The 25,661-nt window shown below is 36.2% G+C and overlaps 2 protein-coding genes across 9 annotated transcripts in view; both read left to right on the forward strand.

Moving 5' to 3' along the window:
* The window catches only part of LOC111605731 (whirlin), a 38,343-nt gene extending 30,645 nt beyond the window's left edge, over nucleotides 1–7,698 (forward strand). For 3 of the 8 annotated variants that reach the window (XM_023324431.2, XM_023324423.2, XM_023324424.2), the window contains 6 exons: nucleotides 908–913; nucleotides 2,408–2,488; nucleotides 5,635–5,721; nucleotides 6,539–6,733; nucleotides 6,796–6,888; nucleotides 7,114–7,698. In XM_023324431.2, the coding sequence (XP_023180199.2) occupies nucleotides 908–913; nucleotides 2,408–2,488; nucleotides 5,635–5,721; nucleotides 6,539–6,733; nucleotides 6,796–6,888; nucleotides 7,114–7,242 (591 nt within the window). In that variant the 3' untranslated portion in view covers nucleotides 7,243–7,698. The remainder of the gene's footprint in view (nucleotides 1–907; nucleotides 914–2,407; nucleotides 2,489–5,634; nucleotides 5,722–6,538; nucleotides 6,734–6,795; nucleotides 6,889–7,113) is intronic. The other 5 variants (XM_023324425.2, XM_023324427.2, XM_023324428.2 and 2 more) reach the window with 3 other exon arrangements.
* A 5,654-nt stretch (nucleotides 7,699–13,352) lies between these two features.
* On the forward strand, nucleotides 13,353–14,608 carry LOC111591869 (tetratricopeptide repeat protein 36 homolog). Its single transcript, XM_023303751.2, has 3 exons — nucleotides 13,353–13,688; nucleotides 14,253–14,428; nucleotides 14,496–14,608. The coding sequence occupies exons 1-3, from the start codon at nucleotides 13,376–13,378 to the stop codon at nucleotides 14,565–14,567; spliced, it is 561 nt and encodes a 186-aa protein (XP_023159519.2). The 5' UTR covers nucleotides 13,353–13,375; the 3' UTR covers nucleotides 14,568–14,608.
* Nucleotides 14,609–25,661: the final 11,053 nt, after the last annotated feature.

Genomic DNA, 25,661 nt, shown 5'->3' on the forward strand with positions numbered 1-25,661 from the left:
CATCAGAAAGTCTTTCACTGCTCACATTTGTATCAAGTTTTAAACTTATATTTATGGTATATTGTATATTAATTTTCAGCAGAGTATACAAATGTTGTCTCTCTCAACTTCACAAGTTTTTTAAGTCTTTTTGTAAATATATCTTTGTAGCTTACTTTGCGTGTGGCTTTCTTTAAGTCACTGCGACTGCCTGCGTTTCAGTTGCTTTTTTTATGGCTTGGTAATAAAAAAATGAAAAAAATTACACACAGAGTGAGGCAAAAGTAAAAAGCAACAACAGCAGCAGCAGCAGCAGCAACAACAATTATAAATGGTGCAGATTGTTGAAAAGATTGTCAATATTTATGGCTAAAAATTATTATAGATAAATAATACAAAAACACTTATAGATATATATATACGCAACTATATCATTTTTCGTACGTAAATATGCATAAGTTAGACAGATATATATATATCTCTATATGTAAGTTAGCTGTAAGTTGTTGTAAGCTTTACGCAATGGCCAGCAGCAACTGCAGCGGCAGCAGCAGGAGACAGCCGCATGTATCTATCAGATATTGTATCTGCAGCTGACACACTGCAGCTGCGACTGGCTCTAGCTCTTGCGGCTGTTTTGTTTTGCTCTTGCATGACGTAAACAGAAAATGTGTTCAATTGCCTTTTTTGTTGCTGCTGTTCGCTCGCTCGCTCGCAGTTGATGGTCAAAAGCCACGCTTGGCATTGAAAAGAGATGAGCCTCGTTAGCTGTTCATTTTCTCTTTTTCTTTTATTTTTTGGGTCTAATTGTTTACATTTTTACAGTTGTTCAATTTGTCTATATACATATATCTATATGTTTGTACATTTTCTCTCTCTTTTTTCTCTCTCGCTGCAAACTGATGCAACTCAAAAAAAAACAACACAGGAACAGGTAAGCGCTTGACGTTTGCTTTGCATTCGTTTCTTGTCGTCGTTTCTTACCATTTAAGCACTTTTTTCAAAACTATATTTTAAACACACACACATGGAAAACATCCATTAACACACACACACACACACAGCCACACACAGATATAAATAACTTCATTACCAACAAAATGCAATAAGGAAGCAGCCAATTTTTGCTGCACAATGCTAAAAACGTCTTTTTGCCCAAGCGTTGTAAATAAATTAAGCGCTATTATATTTTTACTAATACTACTCAACTACTACAACTATAAACAACTATATATACTCGTATACCATTTCCCACTGATTGTTGTTAATATCGGCCGCTGCAGTTGCAAATGAGCTGCGGAAATACGAATTGCCTCGAGCCATTTAATTGCTGACATAATCAAAGCTAATAATTAAATAGTCCACATTGGGCTAGTCAAATGTGGCCAACTGCAGTGGGAGCTTTGCAGCGTGCCCTTCAAAAGTATGCAACAGAAACTTAACAAACTGAAACTGAAGACAGCAACATGCTGCTTAGCAACAATTCATGCTTGGCAACATGCGGAGACAGCAACATTGCAGCCAGCCATAGAGCTTGTGTACAAAATGTAGCTAAGCCCAACAAACTAAGCAACATGCTGCTAAGCAACATTTCTTACTTAGCAACTTGCAGAGATAGCAACATTGTAGCCACACACAGAGTTTGTGAAGCGAAATGTAGCCAAAAATACAATTAGAACTTAGCAAAACAAGTAAATTGATTAGAAACCGTTGGTATATATATATATAAACTACATATTATATGAATAAAAATTCATCAACATTTTAGTAAATTAATAAATTAAAAATTCCAAAAATCATTTAATATAGTAAACATTTTAATAAACATTTAGTAAATCATCAAAGACTTCTTTACATTGAGGGTAGATATAGTTAATCGACACGTAAAACCCCTGATTAAATATATAAATATTTAACTAGCTAAAAGTGTATAAAAACGTAGCTTAACAATATATCAAAATCGTATAAATATTTCTATAACTATTTAGAGTGTATAACAGAGCGCAGTTGCAGGCTCTACAATTTCCCTCCCTTTCCAAAAAAATAAAAAAAAAACACATAAGACAGTAACCCCAGAACCCTATTCAATTTCAGTTACTTTTCCTTTTTATCACATTTCTCGTTTCTCATATCATTTTCTGTTTTCGCACTTTTCATATACATACATACATACATTCATACATATATATGTTTATCAGATATTCATTTTGTTTGCCTTTTTGTTTCGACTCCAATGAATATTATTTAATGTTTAATTTTTGTGTTTCTATTTGAGTTGTGTGAGCTCTTTCTCTCTCTCTTTCTTTCTTTCTGTTTGACACACTCTATCTCTATCTCACGCTCTCTCTCTCTATCTCTGTATCTTTCTCAACCTTTACCCGTTCTCCCCCCGAAATTGTTCTCGTTTGTTCATTTGTGTGCATTTCAGGGCGGCTACTTAGATGGACTACGTTCACATTTGGGTGGTTTAACACAACGTGTCAAATCATGGTATTGGGGACGACCTCTTGTAAGTGCCAATGTATTTTTCGTTTAACGCAAAACTAACAAAAACCAAAAACCAAAAACCATAAAAAAACTGTAATAAAACAAAAACCAATTCAAAATCAAAAATTCAAAGAATAATATACAAAGAAACAAAACCACAAGAACATCAATTGTGCCACAGTTCTATGCAATGAATGTTTAAAAGAATCTTTTTTGAATTTGCATCTCGTTGCATTCTCAGCGCATAAATCAAAACTTAAGCCTGATCTAGTGTTGTTGCCAAACTGTTATTTTATGCTCTGTCTCTTTCACTATCTCTCTCTCTCTCTCTCTCTATCTGTCTACTAAATAACTAACCAATTAACTAACTAACTAACTGTTTTTGTATGTGCCTTGCCAAGACTTAGCACAAAATGCGCGTGCAAATTAAAATAAAACTAAAAAAAAAGTAAAACTTAAACTAAAACTTAAACTCAATCAAATTTGCATTTCAATTTGTCTGTCACCCACACACTCACACACAGAACTTTTTATGTTACGTAATTGTAGGAAATTGTTTGCTTTAGTTCTCGAAACTCAAACACCTCTCTCTATCGTCACTCGTCTCTCGTCTCGTTTATTGTTTCAATTTCAACTAATTGCTTGCCCAGTCACACTTGGATTCATTTAGCTCAAGAAAACAAAGAAAAAAAACCTAAACGTAAATATTTTTCTTTCGCATATTTTTCATTTTCACGTTGCCGCACCCAAAAATTTTGTTACTAGCGAGTTTTTGTTTTTGTTTTTGTTTTTGTTACTGTTTTTAGTAATTGTCAATGTAAGTATGTTAATAAGCAAACAGCAGAAGCCGAAATACAAATGCTATAAACCAAATCTAAATAATTCAACACGTTCAACAACAAACTCAACGCAATTTAAAGCAACAAAAACGGTCAAATGCAAAAAGCCAAAAAACAAACCAGAGAAAAAGCTTGAAAAATACATTTGCACATTTACGCATGAGTCAACCTAATTTGTTAACACCCTTCAAGAAAAAACCCACCCAACCACCCAACCACCAAGGCATCGACACATGCAGAAAAAAAAAAAAATAAAAAAGAAAAAATTGATTTCTACTCCATCAACTTTTCATATTTTCTTTTGTAGTATTTTTATCCTGTAATTAGATTTTCAACTTTCCTTCATTCTTTTGTACATTTGCGTTTCTAGTCTATACCCTATACTTTTGTATTTACCTTAGCTGCTGCTGCCCTCACACACACCCACACACCCACCTACACACACACACACGTACGTTCTCTAGTTGTAGCTCTAACTCTTAGATAAATCACATTTGTAATAAAAAAAGTATGAAGTTCTTTGAAGTTTTAGTTAGCGCTTTTCTAACCAAAAATATATATACCCTATAAACAAATTTGAATTAAATTAGCCAATTAATTAGTCTTGTTGCAAATCTAGCCAAAACATCTAAGTGTCTTAGTTGCCAATTTTTGCCAATTTTGCCAATTTGCAAGCCGTTTTTTTCGTACACTCTATGAATATATATATATAAACACACTTTGTATGGCTTAAATATAAGCCAAGCTGGTAAACACACACACACACAGACACCTGCACTTGCATTTTCATAAATTGCACTCACACACACACACACACTAATAACACTTTAAGCTTATTCAAAGATGAAGATGAAGAAGAAGAAGCAAAGTTTTGTATTATACACACGCTGCGTGTATGTCTTAGCTGTTATCGATTAACCATTCGATAACTGTGTATTCTAGTGTTAACTAACTGTTCTTTAAGTTATATTGTTCTAGCCATGTATAATACACCTGGGCATAGCCCAAGTCTGCCTAACAGCTGAGCTATGCGAGGGGAAATATTATCAAATATCTGCACTAGAACTCATCGTTCTATATGCAATTGAGTGTGCGTTTATAAAATGAATATATATTTGTTGTAGACAAGAAAACTAGAGTCTAGTGCTTATGGGTAGAGCAAGTGCTTGGAGAAAATATCATAAATGCAATTAATTTCATGGAATTCCTTTCAGCTGCTTAAGTTGTTAACTGACTCATTTATAAAGCAGGAGCTTTAGCAGCTTGTAATTTCCATCTACTGAACTTTACTATTCACTAAATGCTTAAAGTCTATTCAAAGATATTCACTTCTGTCTACAGAAGACTTCCCTCTAGACTCACAGTTATAGTCACATCTGTCTTTATGACTTCAAGAAATATATACAGCGTAATTTCATAGCAAAATCTAAAGCAATCAAATTGTCAGCTCAACAGCTAAACATATCACTTTATGAAGTTAGTGAAGGATTCGCCCAGTTTCTATAAATAATTTGAATCTGAGTTTCTGTGCTAAGCAAAAGATACAACCCAGCCTAACTCAGTATATTCCTTAACAAAAGCCATAAATAGTAAGAAGTCTGCAATACAAACTCTCAAATGCAGCTGCTGCCACAACAGGCAAGTCAATTATACAGCAATCAAGTATTCAATCAGAGCCAATATTTCTAAATATTTTAACGATGCAGCAGACTCCGCTACGCTCACAATTATCCTGCACTGAGTGACTCAATTAAAGCCAGTCCAGCCGCATCTCAGCTCAGACTCCAATTGGTATTCAAATGAAATCCAAAAAAGACAGTCTTCACAGTATTTCAGCTCTCAATCGATTCACTCAAGCACGCAAATAAGCTTTTTGCATATGCTATTTCTATCAACTCCCCCACACCCCCAACCAAAGCCTCACACTCTTAGCTATATTATATATATATATATTTCTATATATATGAAACAACAATATTCAACTGTCATACTTTTTTCGAATACATTTGCAACTATTCTCAATGTTTGCCAGTCGAGAGACTCAAACAAGTCTACAGTAAAACAATAACACTTTACCGGACGTTAATGTTTACATATATAAGGTCTTGGACCATATCGATTTCTAGTACAAAATACCAACAATTTCTTATGCAAACATTTCTCTAATTTTCATTTTATATTCAACTTATTGTAAAAATACAAAAACAAAAAAAAAACAAATCAAAATTCTTTACAAACTTTGCGCACTCTGCATAATATTTGGCTAAAAAAACGTAACACAAAAAATGTGCAAAAAAAAAACTATTGAAAAAATCAAAACAAAAATTAGGAGTTGGCCACAAAACTCTCAAGAAGTTTCGATATGAAGGAAGAAGGCGGCACTTTGCTGGGCGATAAAGGTGTACGAAGGCATCAGGTGAGTGCGACAACCAGAAAATAAATACCAAACAAACCATAGAAATGACCAGTAAAATACCAACTAAATAAAATACTGAAAATACTAAAACTACGCAGAGAATGCCAAACAACAACAACAACAATAATTAAACAATAAATAAATTAGCAACTAAAGAATGTTTGCGGTTTGATTAAACAAAATTTTGCTCAATTTCAATTTTATGCTCTCTCTACCAATCAATCAGAAAATAATCTATAATTATTTAATATTTATTTGTTAAATCAAGTGAAACACATACAAATGCACACACGTTAAACTTGTTTTCGAAACCAATTAAAATTTCCATACACAATTTGGTCAGCAAACAAACAAAGAACAAAAAACATTTCATGCTCCATTGACACAACAGATTTACCCGATATATATATATTTTTAAGATAAAATGAGTATTTAATTTGGTTTTACACTGAAAACAATTAGCATATACTTATTATCAAATCGTTGTACAAAGTACAGAATACTTAGCTTTGCTTGCTCCACACACTAACTCAACCAGAACCTAATCTTTGATAAACACCCAACGATTTTTATATATATGCTCCATATCTTAATCAATCCCAAGCATTAGTGAATGTAGGCTATACCTGTACCTATATCTATATCTATATCTATATCAATATATCTTGCAGCTATTGAACAGCAAGTTATGCCATGCTTAAATCTATATTCAACTAAACTATGTACTCCTTATCTATATATATCCCATATCTGATGTGATCTGGATTTACTTTGATTGTTGCCCCTTTGCTTGACTCTCGTTTCATGTCTCTCTTAGTCCATGCAGCGTCTGTCAGCTGAGCAGAACGGTGGTTCAACGACTGAACAAAAACATGAACACAATCCAAACGTCGTACCTGATCATAGAGGCAACTTACACATTACAGTTAAGAAAACGAAACCAATTTTAGGTATTGCTATCGAAGGTGGTGCTAATACAAAGCATCCGCTTCCTAGGATAATCAATATCCATGTGAGTCAACAAACCTGAACTATATAGAGAAATTGTATAATTAATATTTGATATGCTTTTAGGAAAATGGTGCGGCATTTGAAGCGGGCGGCTTGGAAGTCGGGCAGCTGATACTGGAGGTAGACGGCACTAAGGTCGAGGGTCTACATCATCAGGTGAGTAGGAGAAGCAGAAGAAATATGTCCTATGTTCAGTAAAGTGAACTAGTTGGTTTAGGCCGTGAATGATACTCTACAGTAGCTCTTCTGTAGTTCAGTTCAGTTCACTTATTCATTGGTTCATTGAACCATTGAAGCTTCTTCAGCTAATTGAACCAAAATAGTTCCTAATTTGATAAGCAGTTATAATTTCCCATTATTAAATCAATTTGAACATTGCAGGAAGTTGCTCGACTGATAGCCGAATGCTTTGCAAATCGTGAAAAGGCTGAAATAACCTTCTTAGTTGTCGAAGCAAAGAAATCAAATTTGGAACCGAAGCCAACAGCGTTAATATTTTTAGAAGCCTAACATTTGCTTGCCCTGCCGGCTAGTGACCCATTGGAACGACAGAAGCTGGAGTTCCTTTATGAATGGGGCATCGATTTAACGGAGACGCCAAAACCAATGCCAACACCGATACCGCTGACAAAAGCTAAAAATCCACCGCCACTGCCTCATGAGCTACATTGCAACAGCAACAGCAACAACATCAGCAACAGCAGCTACACCAACAGCAACAGCAACAACTACGGCAGCAATACTGCGCTCAACAATCATCATCATCAACAACAACAACCACCATCACAGCAGCAGCAAAACTATCATCCCAACACGCCCACACACACGCCTACAACACAAGCTACAGCTGCAACCACAACAAAACAACAACAACAACAACAGAAACAGCAACACTTGAGCAACACAAATACACCAACGAAAGCATCGCGCGAGGCAACGCCCACACGTGAGCAACAGCAGCAGCAACAGCAGAAGCAGCAACAGCAGCATGCCACGCCCACCAGCGAGCAACAACATACACCAACACGCCAACAGCAACACCAACGGGATCCACATCATCGCGAACGACAGCAACAGTTGCGCGAACAGCGCGAGCAGCGTGAACGCGAATACCAACAGGATCACCAACAGCACTCACATGGACATGGCCACGGACACACATCACACTCACATCATCGTGATCAGCACGAGGAGCATTATCATTATCAGCAGCAGCAGTCATCAGCGCATTATCATTATCAACAGCAGCAGTCGCAGCACCAGCAGCAGCAACAACAACGCTACAACAGCAACAGCTACAAGAATCATAATAATTCCGTTTACCAGTGAAGAAAACAAGCTAAAATAAACTCAACAACAACAACAACTAAATTGGAACAATTTTGGAACATTCTTAAAAACAGCTTTTAACAGTTAACAGTTAAATTGTGCTAACAAATATCCCAAACGCTAATACCCGGCTATCTCTCTCTCGCTCTCTCTAACACGCACGCCTCTCTACACCAACTTAACGAAAAGAAATACCCAAAAAATGGGACATTTTTGGATATGCTGTTAACAAATCTGCAATTCAATGTTGTTGTATGAGCTCTCGTTAACAAATTTCCTAAATTTCTCGTTAACAACAATTTCCCATAACTTTTGTTTATGCTATCTACTTTCCCAGGGCTGCTCCGTGGGAGCAAAAAAAAAAATATAAAAAATTATTAATAATTTTATTGACTTCCGACCAAAAAACTCTTTTCAAATACATATCCAAGCTTAGTTTGAAAATTCAGTTAAAAATATTTATTTATATATATAATAAAATTTTAATTTCAATTTAAACCTTTTTGATTCATATATCAATAAAAAATATCCACACTGCCAAAAAAAGAAAATTATATAAAAAATATAAAAAAACCTGTGGAGCAGCTCTCCTCTCACGCTTTCCTCTGGCAAAATCTCTTACCCCATAGAGCTAGCGTTTTACCTAGTTAAAACCCGTAAAGTAGAGCCCGTAACAGAACTTAGGACTTCTAAAAATCTGAAAAAATCTTATCTAAAGCTGTAACTATGAAACAAGCTAATGTGTATTATGTATTAATGATATTATGATTATTAACGAGCAACTTAGTCTAAATGGTTAGTCGTTAAAACTTATTTAAACTAAATGGAACCATATTTAATTTCACAAAAAAAAAACAAAAAAAAACCAAAAGAAAATGCAAAAAAAATATATGAAATATCCACAAACCCAACCAAAAAAAAGAAGAAAAACAACAAAAATATGGCAAATATTAAATTAAATAAGATGAAGAAACCAGAGCTTAAAAAAGAGTTATAATTAAAATCCCTTAACCGTAAGAACACATTAATTACGCAAGAAGAAGCAGAGCAAACAGCCACAGAACATTGTAAAAAGCAACTGAACAAGGAGAAAGAAAAGAAAACAAGATCAGCTTTTGTTACACACATACACACACACCAATACACACACATGCATATTGCTTCACAATTTATGTAATTAACAGCTACAGCAACATCAACAACAACAACAAGTATAAAGCCCACCAAAGCAAATAATTTGTAAAAAATAATCGTAATACACACATACGCTCACACACACCAGCTCACTTACACACATGTGTACAAAATACCTAGTAATTGAATGAAAATATACCCAAGCAAGGCGATGTGTCGATAAAGCAGTATAGCAGAGCAGCACTGCAAGCAGTGCAGTGCGGCGCTCCACTCACCTACTACACCTAAATAAAATTTAACGAAACAAATACTTATCAGCAAAAGAAATAAAATACCAAAAAAGGCGCAAAATTTAAACTAACAAAGGCAAACAAAAACCGTTATTAGTACAATTTTAACTGCACACTGCACACTCTTTTTGAATGTTTGTTAAATGTTTTAGACGACAAGAACAACAGCTGCAAAATTGTATTCCTCTCACCAACAAATAACCACAAAACAAAAACGGTAAACGAATTATAAAATACTACTAAAAACCAAAAGAAAAAAGAAAAAGCTACGCTACTCTACCATTAAACAACTAGAAAACAATTTAATACCATTTACAAGCAGAATATGCAGTAGAGAAACAAACGAACGCTTAAAATTTGAGGTTGATTGGCATTAAGTAAAAGTTAAAACGATGTTAAAGGCCGACAGGGCGCGATAAAGAGCAAAAACTAAAAGAAACAACAAAAACAAAAGAAAAGAAAACTAACTACCCGAACGCACGACTCAAGAACTCTCTGTGCAAATACTATATAAATATATATAAATAAATTTATATATATTGATTGTAAAATATTAGCAACAACAAAACAAAAACTAAAACTAAAACTAAAGAAAAACCAACTTTTTATTAAGCAAAAACAAAATTAAGCAAAATTTTTCGCCAACCTTTTTCTCTCTCTCTTTCTCTTTACTCACATAATTTTTGGCAAACAAAAAACAAAAAAAAGCAAAAAGCAAAAATACTTTTCAAATTTTGTTCGTTGTGTGTGCATTGAAATCTGAATGTCGTTTGAGCAATTCGTGAAGAGCTCCTTCAGTTAGCTTTGTGTCTAGTTCTTATAAAGAGCATAAATATATATATGATTATGCCTTGGTTACTGCTATCCCTCTCTCTCTCTCTCTCTGACTCACACTATCTTTCTCTATGTTTAGTGAGCAGAAAATAGTAGAGAAGAAAGATGAAAAGAAATGTTAAATTATATCGTAATTGTACTTTTGTTGACTATTATGTAATAACGCTTTGCTGTACGTTAATCCTAGTTTTACTGAAATTATAAAAAGAAAACAAAAAGAAAAATCTAAAAAAAAACTAAAGAGTTAGCTATTGTTAGTAAACTATTATATAGAAATGATTCAAAATAAATTGTTCGTGTATAAAAAAATTATTAAAAAATTAACGATTTCTAAATTCGAAATTCCAAATTGTACTCAAAAAGAAAAAGAAAACTTTAAATTTGAATTGGTAAAAATGAAATTCAAAAAGAAAACTAAAAACTTGTTAACATTTTTTTGGCAACGTTTATGCGCGCGACGATATCGTGTATTCGCAGTTCGTTTGTAAATTTCAGCAGACGCTGACTAAAGAAAGGCTTACTTAAACCTAACTTAAAACCCAATTCACAGATATATATATATATATATATATACATACATATAAATACTCACATAACACGCATATAGAACATACTCGTATACTAACATACACACATATATATACATCTATATATGCATACATATGTATATCTAACGTAACGACAATGACAAGCAATTTGAAGCAAAGCCAACAACAATTTCAATTTCCGAAACATATGAAAAAAGCACACAGAGAACAATACGATATGAGATCGAGTTGAAGCAGCTACTATATATATACGCAAATATATATATATATAGCTAGTTGATACAGAAGCGCTTATGCTATGCTAAAGGGTAAAAGGCATTTAATCATAATTACAAAAAAAAAAAGAAAAGAAGAAAACAGCTTATAAATACCATAAAAAAAACAAACGAAAAACGAAATACCAATATCGTAAATAGCAATAGCGTATTCTAGTTGATATTAAATTTGTTGTATAAAAAGATTGAGCTAGACTTTTAAATAAATATATATAAATATAAAATAACAATTGCATAAAATATAAATATATATATATATATATTTATATATATATATATATATATTTATATATATATATATATATTTATATATATATATATATATATAAAGAAGTGAACAGCTGTAGATAAATGTGTACAAAAAACAATCTCTTCGATGTCTCTTCGAGCTCTAAACAGACAGAAGAGCAAGAAGAAGAAGAAGATGAAGCAGAAGACAAGAACAAAAAATGAACTATATATATTATACTATATGATTTGTAAGGATCTCGCCTTTATGTTCGTCTAATCAGTTATTATCATTCTATATCAACTACAAACAACAACAACAACAACTGTGCCACCTAGTACATAACAAGAAAACAGTTATATATCTGCAATATATATACATACATACACACATACAAGCATATATATATATAGAAATACTAAAGAAAAACAACAAAAACCAATGCTCACTTTTATATTTTTATCATACATACCCCAATATATATATATATATATATCTATATATCTATATATCACGAAAACCAGGCACCGTTTGCAACACCAAAGCAACTAAAACAAATAAAGGGAAATACAAAGGAAATTTGAGGGAAATTATAAAAGGAGATTGAAAGGGAAATACAAAAGAAATTATAAGGGAAATACAAAAGGAAATCTGAAGGGAAATTACAAAAGGAAATTTAGAGGGTAATGCAATAAAAATTAAAAGAGAAATTTAAATTGAAATAAAAAGAAACTCAATAAAGAGTTTAATTAAGCAGAGACATTTAATATTTTTAAATTGATAATGATGAAGAAAATGCACAAAAGGAAATAGGAAATTTTATTTTTGATTAAATACAACAGAAAATTCAAATTTAATTTCAAAGCAAACATAAAAGGAGTTTTGAAATATAATGTACAATTTTTTAAAAGGCAATTTTAAATGTGCCTATGCAGGAAATATAATAGGAAATTCTCACAATTATTAATAGCAGAAAACATAATTGCAATTTTTGAGCTTGTTTTGCAGGAAATATACAGTTTGCTTTTTGAAATTTAAGTTTTATTTTGTAGGAAATTTAAAAGGAAATGGTATATAAAATAAAATTTTGAATTTTAATATTGCAGAAAAAAATGGAACTATCAATATATAAAGGGAAATTAAAAACAAATTTTGCAGAAAATTTACAAGTATTTTCTTTTCTCTTTTAAATTTCCTTTTGTATTTCCCCATATATATATAAAAAGAAACTGGAAAAAAGAAAATTAAAATTCCATTAGGCAAAGCAAATTGCTAGCAGCTTTTCTTTATATATATTATATATATAGATATATATAGCTCTTTCCATGCGAGATACACTCTATAAGTTAGCTCAGTTATGTTTCTTCAGACACCAGTCATAAATCGAGCTGCATATACGGATATGAAAATAGTCTAAATAGTTATTTCAGTTGTGTACATTGTAAAGCGAAGGCGGCAACTTTTTGAGCAGTGCATAAAGTTAAACATTTAAACATTTATTGACAAACTATTAATAATATTATATATATATACAAATATATATATATATATATATATGATTGTATTTATCAAAATTAAAAGCAAAGTAAAACGCATTAGCATAGCAACAATTGACATTATTATATGTGCATATATATATATTCACACATATATATGTGTATGTATATCGCTGATTTATTATTATATTATTATTAATTAAATAATTGCAAAAACAAGAGTAAACAAATGATATTGTCCTTGGTATTTACATATACATAAAAGAAAAAAACAAAAAATGAAAACAAAAAAACCAAAAAAAGCAAAAAAAACAACAAACAAAATGAAAAAATAAAAACAAAACGTTTTTTTATAAACCACAAGCCAGTTTCTTGCAGTGTATGCCTCGGCAGTAATCGCAATTCGAACCGGTTAAGCAAGCTGCTTTGCATAGCTTTGATTAGTTTGTTTTAATTTCGTTTCGATTTAGTTGAGTTTTCAAGCTTTTACCGTGCGCAAGTTTCAGAGATGCCGCAGGCCAAGCACAAGCTAAGTCCACACGATCAACAGGTGTTGGACTCCATATTCAATCCTCTAGAGCTGAGTGGCATCGGGGCTCACAATGTGCAAATCGAAGCCGAGATGGAGCTGCTCGATGAGGAGCCCCAATCACCGTTGCTGCCGGCCTCTCGAGAGCTGGAGCTGGAGGCGGTGAGGCTGGCTGAGCGTGGGGAACTGGAGCAGGCGCTGCTGGCATTCGAGAAGGCCCTCTATTTGATGAAGCGCGCCTCAATACTGAACAATCGGGCGCAGGCCCTGCGTTTGGCCAAGCGAGATCAAGGTAAAGAGGAAGGGAGGGAAAAATATAAAATCTCCAATATATAATATGAAACTATAATGGAACTATCCTACATGAAATGGGACTAGTTAGTTAAGGTATTAGTATTGAAAACTTAGCGTATCTTATTATCACAATGTAAATTTAATTTAAATATTTAGATCTGACTTATCCGAGACTCGAACCTTTAGTACTTTGCCTTAGGTATAACTTATTTCTAGCTTCAACAATAGATGTCACTTTATAGTAACTTTTAGTCTGTTGTTAAAGCAGTGCTTACACTGCTCTTAACTCAAATAAGCAGTTCAACTGCATACGTTAAATTTAAAAGCATTAATAATGGGTTTTATCGAGAATTCCAAACGAACTTGCATTTATACTATTACAACCATTGTTGCTACTACTATATTTACTTCCACTACTATTACTTTTAATTATTATTATTAGTACAATTGCTACTACTTTTACTACTACTGCTACTGATACTACTACAATTATTGCAAATTCTACTACTATTTCTAATTAAAGTAACCCATACAAATTTCCCTTTATTTTACACCCCTGCAGAAGCGCTTGCCGATCTAAATCGCGCTCTGGAATTAGCAACTGAAAAACAGGCACGTACCAAATGCCACGCCCACTGTCAACGCGGTGTCTTGTACAGGAAACTAGAAAATTTGGATGCAGCACGCGCGGACTTCGAAGCCGCCGCACAGCTGGGCAGTAAATTTGCACGTGAACAGGTGAGAGAAACACTCAAGCAGCCATATAATACGATTGTTTCCTATTTATCTGTGTATATATTTACAGCTAGTGGAAATAAATCCCTTTGCGGCGCTATGCAATCAAATGCTGCGCCAAGCATTCGATCAGCTCAAGTGAAAGAGACTTGAGCTGTGATTTAAGCCAAGAGGAAAAGGGCCGAAAGCCTCGTTAAAATAAATAAACATTAATTAAGTTTCGAGACGCGTCGTTTAATGTGATAAGCAACAGCAAGAGGCAAAGGCAACCGCTGCCTTTGCGTCATGTGGCAAGCTGCAAAATAGCTCTAGCGGCGCATACGCATAAAAAGTGGCACGTGGTGGCAGTCGTGAGCACTCGGGGCCCACAAGTTGGCAGCAAAAACGAAAACAGTTATTAAATGCAGCAGGCCGTCAGATTGCAGCAGGCTGTGGTGGCACAAGCTGTGCCACTAACTGTGGCAGTAACTGTTTGCTCGCTTCCACTGTGAACGCACAGAGTTCACCCTCAGCCATGCGACCGCAAGCTAAATTAAAATAAACGAAAGTTGTTTCGCGCAGGATAACGAGCAGAGAGAGAGAGAGAGAGCGAGAGCGAGAGAGAGGGAGAGAGAAGGAGAGCAACGTATATCCACTCGGATTGAGTTTTGGGGCTTTCAGGATTTGCGGTTTGCTTTAGCACGCGCAATTGGCCAACAGGTAAACAGGCAACAGGCAACAGGCAAACGTTGCACAGATCCTGTAAGCGCGCCAAGCTTAACAGTTAAATGTTGGCGATTTCGGCCCCCAGCTGTTGTAAGCGGCCTTTGCCTTTAGCCAGCTTTTTGTTGTTGTTGCTATGCTCGTTCGCTAAGTGAAAAGAGAGCATATTGATTTCAGAGCTGACTTCGAACTGCTAAATATGATCAGCTTATGGAGAGTTATTGTTAACGTAATTGATATACTTTAAGGCGCCATTGAAACTAGAGAATTTAAAAGCTGAAATTCATACATTCTAAGCTCTAGTATGAATTTCAGCTTTTAAATTCTCTTTGAGTATGCATAGCTAAGAGTGGGTGTATTTTGGATAAATGAATTTTCCATGAATATAAAGTCTGAGTAAAGCTACTTTAGTCAATGGGTCATCTCTCGAAATTCTTTAGAAAATAAGACTGCTCTATGAATTTATATGAAATATTTTTTATAATAATCATTTAAATTTGCATAACAAATTGGAGATTCATAAAAAAATATATTAAAATATCAGAATGGAAAGTACCAATGCAGAGGAATGAGATACTTAGGCCCATCCATGGCAACCAATGTAAGGTACCAAAACAAAACAATTAACATCAATAGAAAGACTTGAATTGTGGAACGTTTATGTATGCTTCTCTAGCCCAAGCCCAGATAAACATAAGCAGCTACGCCCCTGGGGGGCATGGCAAGTAGTAAGAAATGCAATATCTTTTACAGTTTTCGATCTAAGCACAATTATGCAGCTGGCCAACTGTTGAGCTTGACTATCGCTGCACACACTGCAAACAGTTAATAGCAAAAACACAAAAACTATTTCCAAACTGACAAAATGTAGCTGTGAACGAGCATCAGACAGTCAATAACAGCCACTGGCAACGTTTTTACTTGTTTTTTTTTTTGTTAGCGATTGCGGTCAAAAGACGCGCGCGTCTTGCTGCTGCTGCTGCTGCTGAAGCAGGTGCAGCTCTCACACACACACACACAAGAGTTGAGCATAAGGTGAAAAGGATATAGCCATGAATGCAAGTCAAGTGGGTCTGCAGTCGCCGTTGCATAGTAGTAGATGCGCGCGAGCAAGTGTCCTGCTAGGCCACTCATACGAGGGTTGCACCAATTTTTGATTGATCTCTTGCAGTTGGAGCTGCACACACACATGCACACATATGCATATGTGTGCGAGCGCATGCGCATGCAGTTTAATTTTTTGTTAAAGGAAGTTGTAGGTAGCTAAGTTGCTGCGTATCCTGCGTCAGTTGTGCTGAAGCCGCAACAAAAATCGAGTGCCATATGTTGCACAGTCTCAGTCTCAGTCTCAGTCGCAGTCACAGTCTCAGCCTCAGCCTCAGAGCCAACTGCAACTGGCAAATGGTCAAATCATTAGGCTCCCCAAACAGATCATCAGCAGCGTCGTTGGCTCCCCATGCTTAGCGGAACTAAATGCCAATCTTTGACCAGGCCGGAACTGTAATTTGATCGACCGAGCAGAGCCAGCCAGATAGACATTAGATAGCATCTCATAATGTTATTTTTCTTCCTGCCCAAAACGTTGGTAGACGTCTTTCATTCTAGAGATTCCGCCACTGGGTTATTCACCCTCAGCTCAGCTTGACGCGGCTCAACAGTTGCATTTGCGAGTCCTTTCTTTCAGCTACCTCAGCTTGCCTCTTCTACTTTTGTTGCTGTTGCCGGCTTTGTATACCTGGCTGAGGGCGCGTGCCTGCTGTCGTCGTTCAGAGAGGGCCCTGACTTCTAGTCAACACATGACGCTGCTGCTGCTGCTGCTCCTGCTGCTGTCTTTTGTTTAAACTCTGCTCGACCAGTTTTTCTCTACTCCTTATAAATATATATATATGTCCACATATATATATGTATATTTAGTTTTTTGCTCTTTTGATATCGTTTGCAGCAACTGTAATTCGTGCTTATGCAAATATTTTGATCAGACTGCGGACAGTTCGAGGCATCAATGAAATAACGCTTTAATTGACGAGAAGGCCAAAAGCCATCGATGAGATGTGGTAGCTCAGCAGCCAGCCCAAGCCAGGATATTGCTTCATATCTCAGTATTCATTATGCCATATGGACGACCGCCTCGCTTACATTTGTATTGATTAATTTAAAGTATGCCGTATGGTTGGCCACTCTATCAACTGTCTTGTCAAAATTTGAGCTTCTCTTGAGCGCATTTTTATTGAATTTCAATATATATTTTTTCACTTTTTAATTTATTATTATTTCAAAATATGTATAGCATTAAATTTATATTTTTTGATGCTAGACAAAAAAATTTGTTGTTTAGAAAGGATTGCATTATTATATGCTTCAGCTTAATTAAATCATTTTTGAGTTTGAGAAGCTTGAGCTAAATCTGTTTTATTTTATTTACACATTTTTATATACTTTTTACAATTTTACAACTTTGAAATTTGTATCATATTTGATATGGTTTGCAAGCTGCTGTGAGGAAGAGTTGAAAATCGAGAGAGCAGAAAAAAATAAAAAATGTAATTAAATTTCAAATTAAATTACTTGATATATAGCTCTATATATTGAGATATTAATTACTAACTATATTAAATGTTATCCAAACTAAAGATAGAATAAGAATTTTAACTTTAATATATTTTTTATATTTTATATTCATTTTATATTATTTTTCTTTTATTTATATATTATCATTTTCTTTTCATTTTAACTGAAATTTAATTTAAAAATATTCCCTTTGCTCTATTATATCTCTACTTAATTCTTTTTCCATAAACTTAAAATAAAAATTACTTTAACTTATAATAATAATATAACTATAATAATTTATGTTTTCCCTCTCTATTTGTGCTTCATATAAATATTTTCCATTCTGAAGTTCCCATCAAAGTTTTACTAATTTCCATATGTCTTTATCTGTTTACCTCTAGCAATTCAAAGCTCTTCTTGCACTAGCCAACAGCTTGGTAGCTGAGGAGCAACGTCTAGCAAGGTAGACAGTTCTAATTGGCATAGATGCAACCAGAGTTGTCTCATAAATCAAGCCGACTGCCTAGTTCTGGCTGCTGGCGGCGTTTGGGCAACACGCGTTGACATTTATGAATTGCTTGGCCATTTACACGACACAACTGAGACAGACCCGCCCGCACGTGGTAAGAGTCAGGTTCTGTTACTCCTGCTGCTTGGCAATTTACACTCGGGCAACAAAGAAAGCGTGGAGCGGATGCCTCTGGCGCCACGACCCATGAATGGGCCGCTAAATCAAGCAATTATGAGAGCCTTTGTCGCAACAGCCAAAACATATGCAAATTACGAGGCAGTTGCAATTGTTATGAAGATGCCAGCAGTTCTCCCGCTCCCACTCTGAGAGCCAACAAGATGTTAGTCTAGCAGAGGCAGCTGCGGGGGGAGACACGAGCAGTGAAATCTGTTCAGTTCAATGAATTGATTTTGTATGGGCATCGCTGACACTGACTTACGCGATTGGCAATGCAACGAGCGCCTAGTTTATCGCCCGCCCAGCCAGAGATTGAGACAGGGCAGAGCACTGACTGCTGCTGCTGCTGCTGCTCGCAGTAGTGGGACTTCGACTTGGACTTGAACTTGCTCTGTGTTTGTTGTGTGCCTGGGCATATGCAAAGCGACCGCCAAGTCAAGAAGCTCTGATCGGGTCTCGTTTTGGTGCCGCAAAGCCGCCGACGCCGCAGTCGACGCTGCGTAGAGCCGCACGCCACATTTCAATGATAAATGTTCAGAGAGCTTGCCCCGACTCCAGAGCTCGCTGCTACCTGGGCCCGAGCTAGCCGGCCAGCTATCCAGCTAGTTGGCACTGCGATTGCTCTTGGGCTGCGCTATATTGGGTAAATTGTTTTATTGCAGTTCAATTGTTGGGCCTGGACTCAGGGTACTTGGGATTGTCAAACGGCGGCGGCGCTCCTTCGAGCTTACAGCTCCAAGCTACCCCCCAAACAGTAGTTCAAAAGACATTTTATGCCAGCCCAGAGGGTATATTGAAATAGGCGGAAGGTTTGCAGCGTAACGAGGTGTAGGAGCGAGCAGAGAGCGTGGGAGAGAGAGGGAGGGAGGGGGGGGGAGGAGTCAGAGAAGCAGATATCAGAGAATATATATAGAAGACATATTAAGGTAATAGAGAGACATAGATAGAACTAGATATAGACAGTTAAGGAGAGTGAGACAGAGTGAGACTGAGAGAGAGAGAGTGAGTTAGGGATAAAGACTAGAAAACATTATTCTGCTTTTTGAGTAGAGACAGAGAAAGAGAGAGAGAGAGCACGTGAGAAGGGAAGGTCAAAGTGGGAGAAAGATAGAGAGGAACATAAAGTTTTAGAGTGAGAATGAGTGTTAAGGTGAGGAGGGAAAGGAGAGAGAGCAAGAAAGGAGAAAACTAAAGCCATATCTAGCAAAGATCTTTCTGTATATTCGACACAATACTCTGTAGAGAGAGTGGAGAGTAGTTTATATGCAGAATATTATATATTATTCATTGTATAACAGATCCTGTTGAATACAGAGAGAAAGACATAGAGACATCAGAAATCAGATTTTGATTACATAATTCTGTATATTTCAACAGAGGCAAAGTTACATAAGAAAAAATCTTTATACAATTATATTTATAACATAGTCAGTTGAGTTAAGAGAGACAGAAAAAGAGAGAGAGACAGACATAGCAGAGAGAAGATACAAAAGATTTCTTTGTGTATATTCTCCGATCTCTCTCTTCATTCTTCATTCTTCTTGAACATATTATTTCCAATAAATAAAGCAAATACTATTACAAATATAGAGTAAGAGTATTGCTGACTTCGGTCAGGTGTCTCCTTAACCCTTTCTTATTTATATCTTTGCATCTCCTGCGCTGCGCTGCTCTGTGCGGAAAGCTGAAGCTCTCTCATATGTCTAACCGTATGCGGAGATTATGGCATCATTTAGAGTCTTGTGAAAAGTTAATAAATGGCTTATCTGACCGTGCGGCGACATGTGTTTGGCTTAATTGTGTCAGCGTGTGGGTTGCCGTTTGGAAAGTCCGCATCGAAGCCAGCACGGCCAGCCAGCTGAACTTTCGCACAGACCAAAATGGTCAAAAGAAATAACTTTTGCCAAATTGCAATTGCAATTGCAGTTGCAGTTGCAGTTGCTGCTAATTACGACAAACAGCAGCAGCAGCAGCAGCAGCAGCTCCCGTTCAACTGTCAGAGATTTGTGCGGGCGAATCGGCTCAGTTGCAGTCCCAGCCCCAAAACCCAATCCCAAAAACTTTAGTCGGTGCCTTATTTGTAGCAAATTGTTTGTGGCGCCAGCGTGTTGAACAGCTAAACAACTAAACAAAATGCTGCGTTCGTAACAAGCGGCGCTCGGAACAACATCGACAACAGCGACAACATGCCCCGGAGGTCGAGTGCGAACGACGGGGCCATTTGTAAGGCACAGCCCAAAAATGGTCACATTGGAATTCAATCTTAAAGCCATTTGCAATTAATATCAAATGAAATTGAAATAAATTTCAACAGAAATGCGAATGCGATGCCACCTAGTTCGCATCCAAGTCGAGTCCCAAACCCAATCCCAATTCCAGGCCCTACTCGTTGCCAATTGCGAGTCGCTGATTTTCATCATGCGTTGCGTAGCGTTGCGGGGGCAGCAGCCACGCAGCAACAGTGCAACAGTGCAGCACAGTGCCTGCCAGCAGTAGAGCAGCTTTCGCTGGCTGCTGTGCCTCCACTGGTCAGTGGGCAACTGCAACCTTTTGGCTCCGCGCTAATCGCCATCGTATTCCCAGTGCCATTCGCTCTCTTCCCCAGCTCGACAACAATAATTTTATCAATTTTTGCTTTATAATTGTGCGCAGCTGAAAAGGTAGAGCAAGTCTAAAGTGTGACCAGGTTTCTCAAAAATAAATAGAAAATAAAATATAAAATATAAATTCTATGCAATATATAAAGCAAGCATTGAATTTTAGCTTTTTAAAATGAATAATTTATATATGAATATATTTATCAAAATATATTAAAATTAAATTAACTTTAATTTAAATTGTACTTTTTTCTTTATAAATATTTTTTATTTTCTAAGATCAGAATTTTAGATTTAGAAATATAAAAAAATATATTTTTGTTTTTTTTTTATTATCTAGGATTTTCAATTTAGTATTTATTTATCAAAAATTATATTTTTTAAGTAATTGCATAAAATAAAAAATAAAAAAAATATATATGTATATAAATATACATTATATATATATTTATAAATAAAAAAATATATATGTATATAAATATACATTGTATATATATTTATATTTTTTTATTTATTAATTTTTTTTCAGAAATTTATTATCCTAGAACCTTAATTTTGTATCAGAATTTTCTTCCTGGCTTGAAAGTTATTATTTTATATATAAATTTACTATCTGCTGAGAAATTGACTATTCTAAAATATCTAAAATATTTTTTTTCTCTTTTTTCTTCATATATACAAATATATCAAATCACAGAAGGAAGCTTTGTCTACATTTCAGTCTGCCTATAGAGTTGGGCCAAACCTCTTTTCATTGCGAAACGCAGCTGGTCACACTGCTTGGCTGTTCCACTCAGGTTGGGTCAACAGTAAACTACGCAGATTTCATTGTTTGTTCAGCGGGTGGAGCGGGCGAGACAGCGGCGAAGGAGGGAGCAGCATGTAAATGTCCGTCTCGTTGCCAGTGGCTTGGCGGCTCTGGCGGCTCTGGCCAAGTGGCCAAGTGGGCAACAACTGTCGGGGTCTGCATGCTCTAGCCAAGGCTCTCTGTGGCTGCCCAGGAGGCTTGCTGCTGTTGTCTTAAATTAATACCAAATTGTCAACGTTTGCAAAATGCTGCAAGCCGCGCACCAACGCCACATGATAAGACGCAGACCAACAGGCCTGGTCGACGCTGTAGTTGGGGTTCGGGCTGCCTGCAGAGCCAAAGCTAAGGCTGAAGCCGCGACTGAGGCTGGGGCTGCGCATGCGTTTTGGATCTATGTACGTCTGTGAGGTTGCTTTGTTTTGCGGCTTTCGCTCGTTTTTGGTCTCGCTTTGGTCTAAGGTCTTCGATGGTCGTCAATTGATAGCCAGATTTGTGCAATTATCATTTTAATAATTGCCAACAATCTGCACGATATGAACCGACTGCTGCCTCGGCATCCATTTAGTGTGGACCCTGTTCCTTCTTCTACTGCTCGTCGTGCTCATAACCAGTAGCCGGCAGCGCCTTCTGCCTGCTGCCGCTGTTGTTGTTGTTGTTGCTGCTGCTGTTGCCGTCGCCGTTGCCTTTTAGCTTTCCGCATTTGTTAGTCCGGGCGCACATCTACATAATAATAAATTTATTACAGATTTCCGTCTGATTTGTTGTTAAGAATTTTTTTGTGCTTGCTGCCAACTGCTAGCACCCACTGTGAGACAAATAGAATACACTTAAATGGCTGCCCACTTAAAAGATGACGGCAGATTGTGCGATAAATCAGTGAAGATTGCCAGTGCGTAGAACAGAAGCAAACGCATTCCGAAGGTCTGGAATTCAAAGGGACTGCCAAGGAAAAATGCGTAGCAACTGTTTTCGTAATTTTCAGATGTCGCTTTATGTATACCAAGATAGAGAATAATATATAAAATATTTAAATACGAAAAAAAATTTTTATTTTAAGTTTTAAGTTTTTTTAAGTCTCTATTAAATGAAATTATAAATTTCGAATTTGAAACTCAGTTTATAATATATTTTTATATATACATTTAGTGCTCTTTATTAGAATTTCATTAAATTCTCTGTATAAAACCTAAGCCTAAGGTTTTAAGGCTTGAAATTTATAAAGATTCTTGACTATTTGAGAATTTTTAATTCCAGTTACTAGCTTATTTCTTTTTCTTAACTTGTTTATAGAATACAATAATAATACTTCTATCATTTAATATATGTTATATAAGCTTCTCAAGCAAATTCGGCATAAAATCAAAGCTAAAACCAAAATCTAATCCCAAAGTGCACAAAATGCTTTTTAGAAACCGTTACATTTGAGACAGCCAATTGGTGCTTTCAATGCAAACACACACTCACTCACACATAAAAATCAAATACAATGGACTAACGGTTTGCTTAAGCTCGGCAACTCAACTTCACCACGCAGCCACATGTAAGAGGCAGGCAAGAGAGACCGACAGCAACACACGGACAGCACACAGTGACAAACCCGTTTGCTTGCGCTTGCCCAGGCAGAGGGGTGAGCAGCGCGGTCCACGCGCAGTCAACGCCCATTGGCGAGCTCGGCCAATCAGCGACGAGCACTGCGCCGCGCCACGAGCCAAGCGACCAAGTGTAAAGGCATTCGGCGCAGCGAAAAAAGAAGCAGAAGCCAACGTGGGATTTGTTTTTGTTTGGCAGAGAGCCAAAGAGAGAGGCGAACGCAATGCAAACAAAGCTGAGGGTGTAACTGGGAATGTGTCGCACTCATAAACAACAACAAAAATGAGCCCGATAAAAATGGAAAGAGCAACATAAAATGGAAAATGGAAAACGCTATGCGATTTACACAGTTGCTCTAGCTGTTCTTCTTGTTGTGTTGTTGTTGTTACCTGTGCCGCTTGCGACTGCGCATATCAAACGATGATGGATGGGCACGCGTCTGGCATAAGGTGAATCCGTTACAAAAGCCAGGCGGTTGCGGCTACCGCTAACCCTCGATGCGAACCCTCGCGCTCTGAAGCGCAACGAGGGCGATCTGCCAGCCAGCAAGCCAACCAGCCAACCAACAGCCCTCATCGTAGCTACAATAATGAATGACTATCGGGGCTGATATAGTGCTGACTATATGCATAGCTATATAGCCTATATATGGGGTCTTATGCATGTGTCTATGGCATGCTTCGCTTGAGCTATTGCGGCTTGTGGCACGCTCGTGTCTTGGAATGTCCTCGGGGGTGTCTCCCGATCTCCAGTTAACTGCTGTAATGGCGTGCACATGTCCTTTAAATGCATGCAAAGGCGTTCGAGAAAATTGCGCCAAAGGAAAAGAAGAAGGAACTCATCCGAACAGGATCGTTAAATGCTGTTGCCAGTTGCTCGAAGTGTGCCCGCGTTTTCTTGTCAGGCGTAACCTAGGCAGGTGTGTGGGCCACAGCGCCATAAACTGGAAATAACTAAGCAGCAGCAGCAGCAGCAGAGGCGACCAAGCGAGCAAGGATGAGCGCAGCCAGAGTGTAGGAAGAAGACAGCGTTCAGGACGAGCGACTAAGAAAAAACTGTAAACTATGAGGAAAGGTGCATCTAAAGGCAGAGAATGCAGTCGCAGCCACAGCGGCAGGTGATGAACCATGATTTTTAATTGCTCTAAAATTTCAGATAAGTGCCAAACACTTTTGAAATGATCAAGTCGGAAAGGTATCGAAATATATGTGGATAAATATATATATTTTGAAATAAACATAACTTTAAATAGTTGCTCAGTCCAAAGTCAAGTAAACTACATCTGGCAGCAGGACTTGGCTATATCTCAATTGAAAGAATTCCTCTACAGCCCGGACTCCAAAAGTGTCAGACGCTCTAGGCACTTTAAGAATAAATAAATATATAATAAAGAAACTTTTACAATTTAGGAAATTTTTTTTTATCCGCAGCGAGAGCTAAGCATTTATTAATTATATACATATATTTATAAACAGTGTTTATTTATTTTAAAAATCTATGCTGTAGTAGATTTTATTATAATAAATAAAAATAAATAATCAAAATAAATATTTCTGTAGCTTATCTCATCTTTAATGTTCTTAAGGCTTTTACAAATAAGTCCAATTTTTTATTATTTTACAATATATAATCTATTATATCACATTTGTACAAAATACATATGTATATAAGCATAAATTATAATTAATATATAAATTTAAATAAATATAAAAATAATTCCAATCTGATTTTAATTCCATGTGGAATAGCATTGAGAACTTAAATGCCAATATTAGTAATTGGAGTGCTTAAAAAAATATTTAAAATATATTTTTTTATAAATATAATAGCTAGAATAGCTAGGTCTTGTTCTTCTACGTGTGGTCTTCTCAAAAATATCATATATTTGTTTTATTTTTAAATTAAAAATATTTAACAAGCTTCTGTCATGCATAAATATTTTTAATAATTGTATTTGCCAACTCAAGCAGCTTTTCTATAAAATATAATCAAATGTACATTAAGAAATACAGTTCCGTAGTATAATCTACTTACCTATGCATAGCCAATAATCTGGCTATATATCCGTTAAAATAGTACAAGTCTCTCACACTCTGGGATCAGTCAGATCATTTAGATCTCAGCTTGCTTACGCTCAACCCTCGAATATCCTTTAGATTCGCTCACACGCGCCTGTACTTTAGCTGAGTCAGTCACAAGCATAAGCCCCGGGCTGGACAACAGTTGGTGTCAGTTGTGCCAACAGCAATGCCAATAGCAATAGCAACAGCAGCAGCAGCAGCAATAACAACTGTAACAGTT

Source organism: Drosophila hydei, unplaced genomic scaffold, assembly GCF_003285905.1.
Source record: "Drosophila hydei strain 15085-1641.00,03,60 unplaced genomic scaffold, DhydRS2 tig00000001-arrow-pilon, whole genome shotgun sequence".
NCBI classification, from domain to species: domain Eukaryota; kingdom Metazoa; phylum Arthropoda; class Insecta; order Diptera; family Drosophilidae; genus Drosophila; species Drosophila hydei.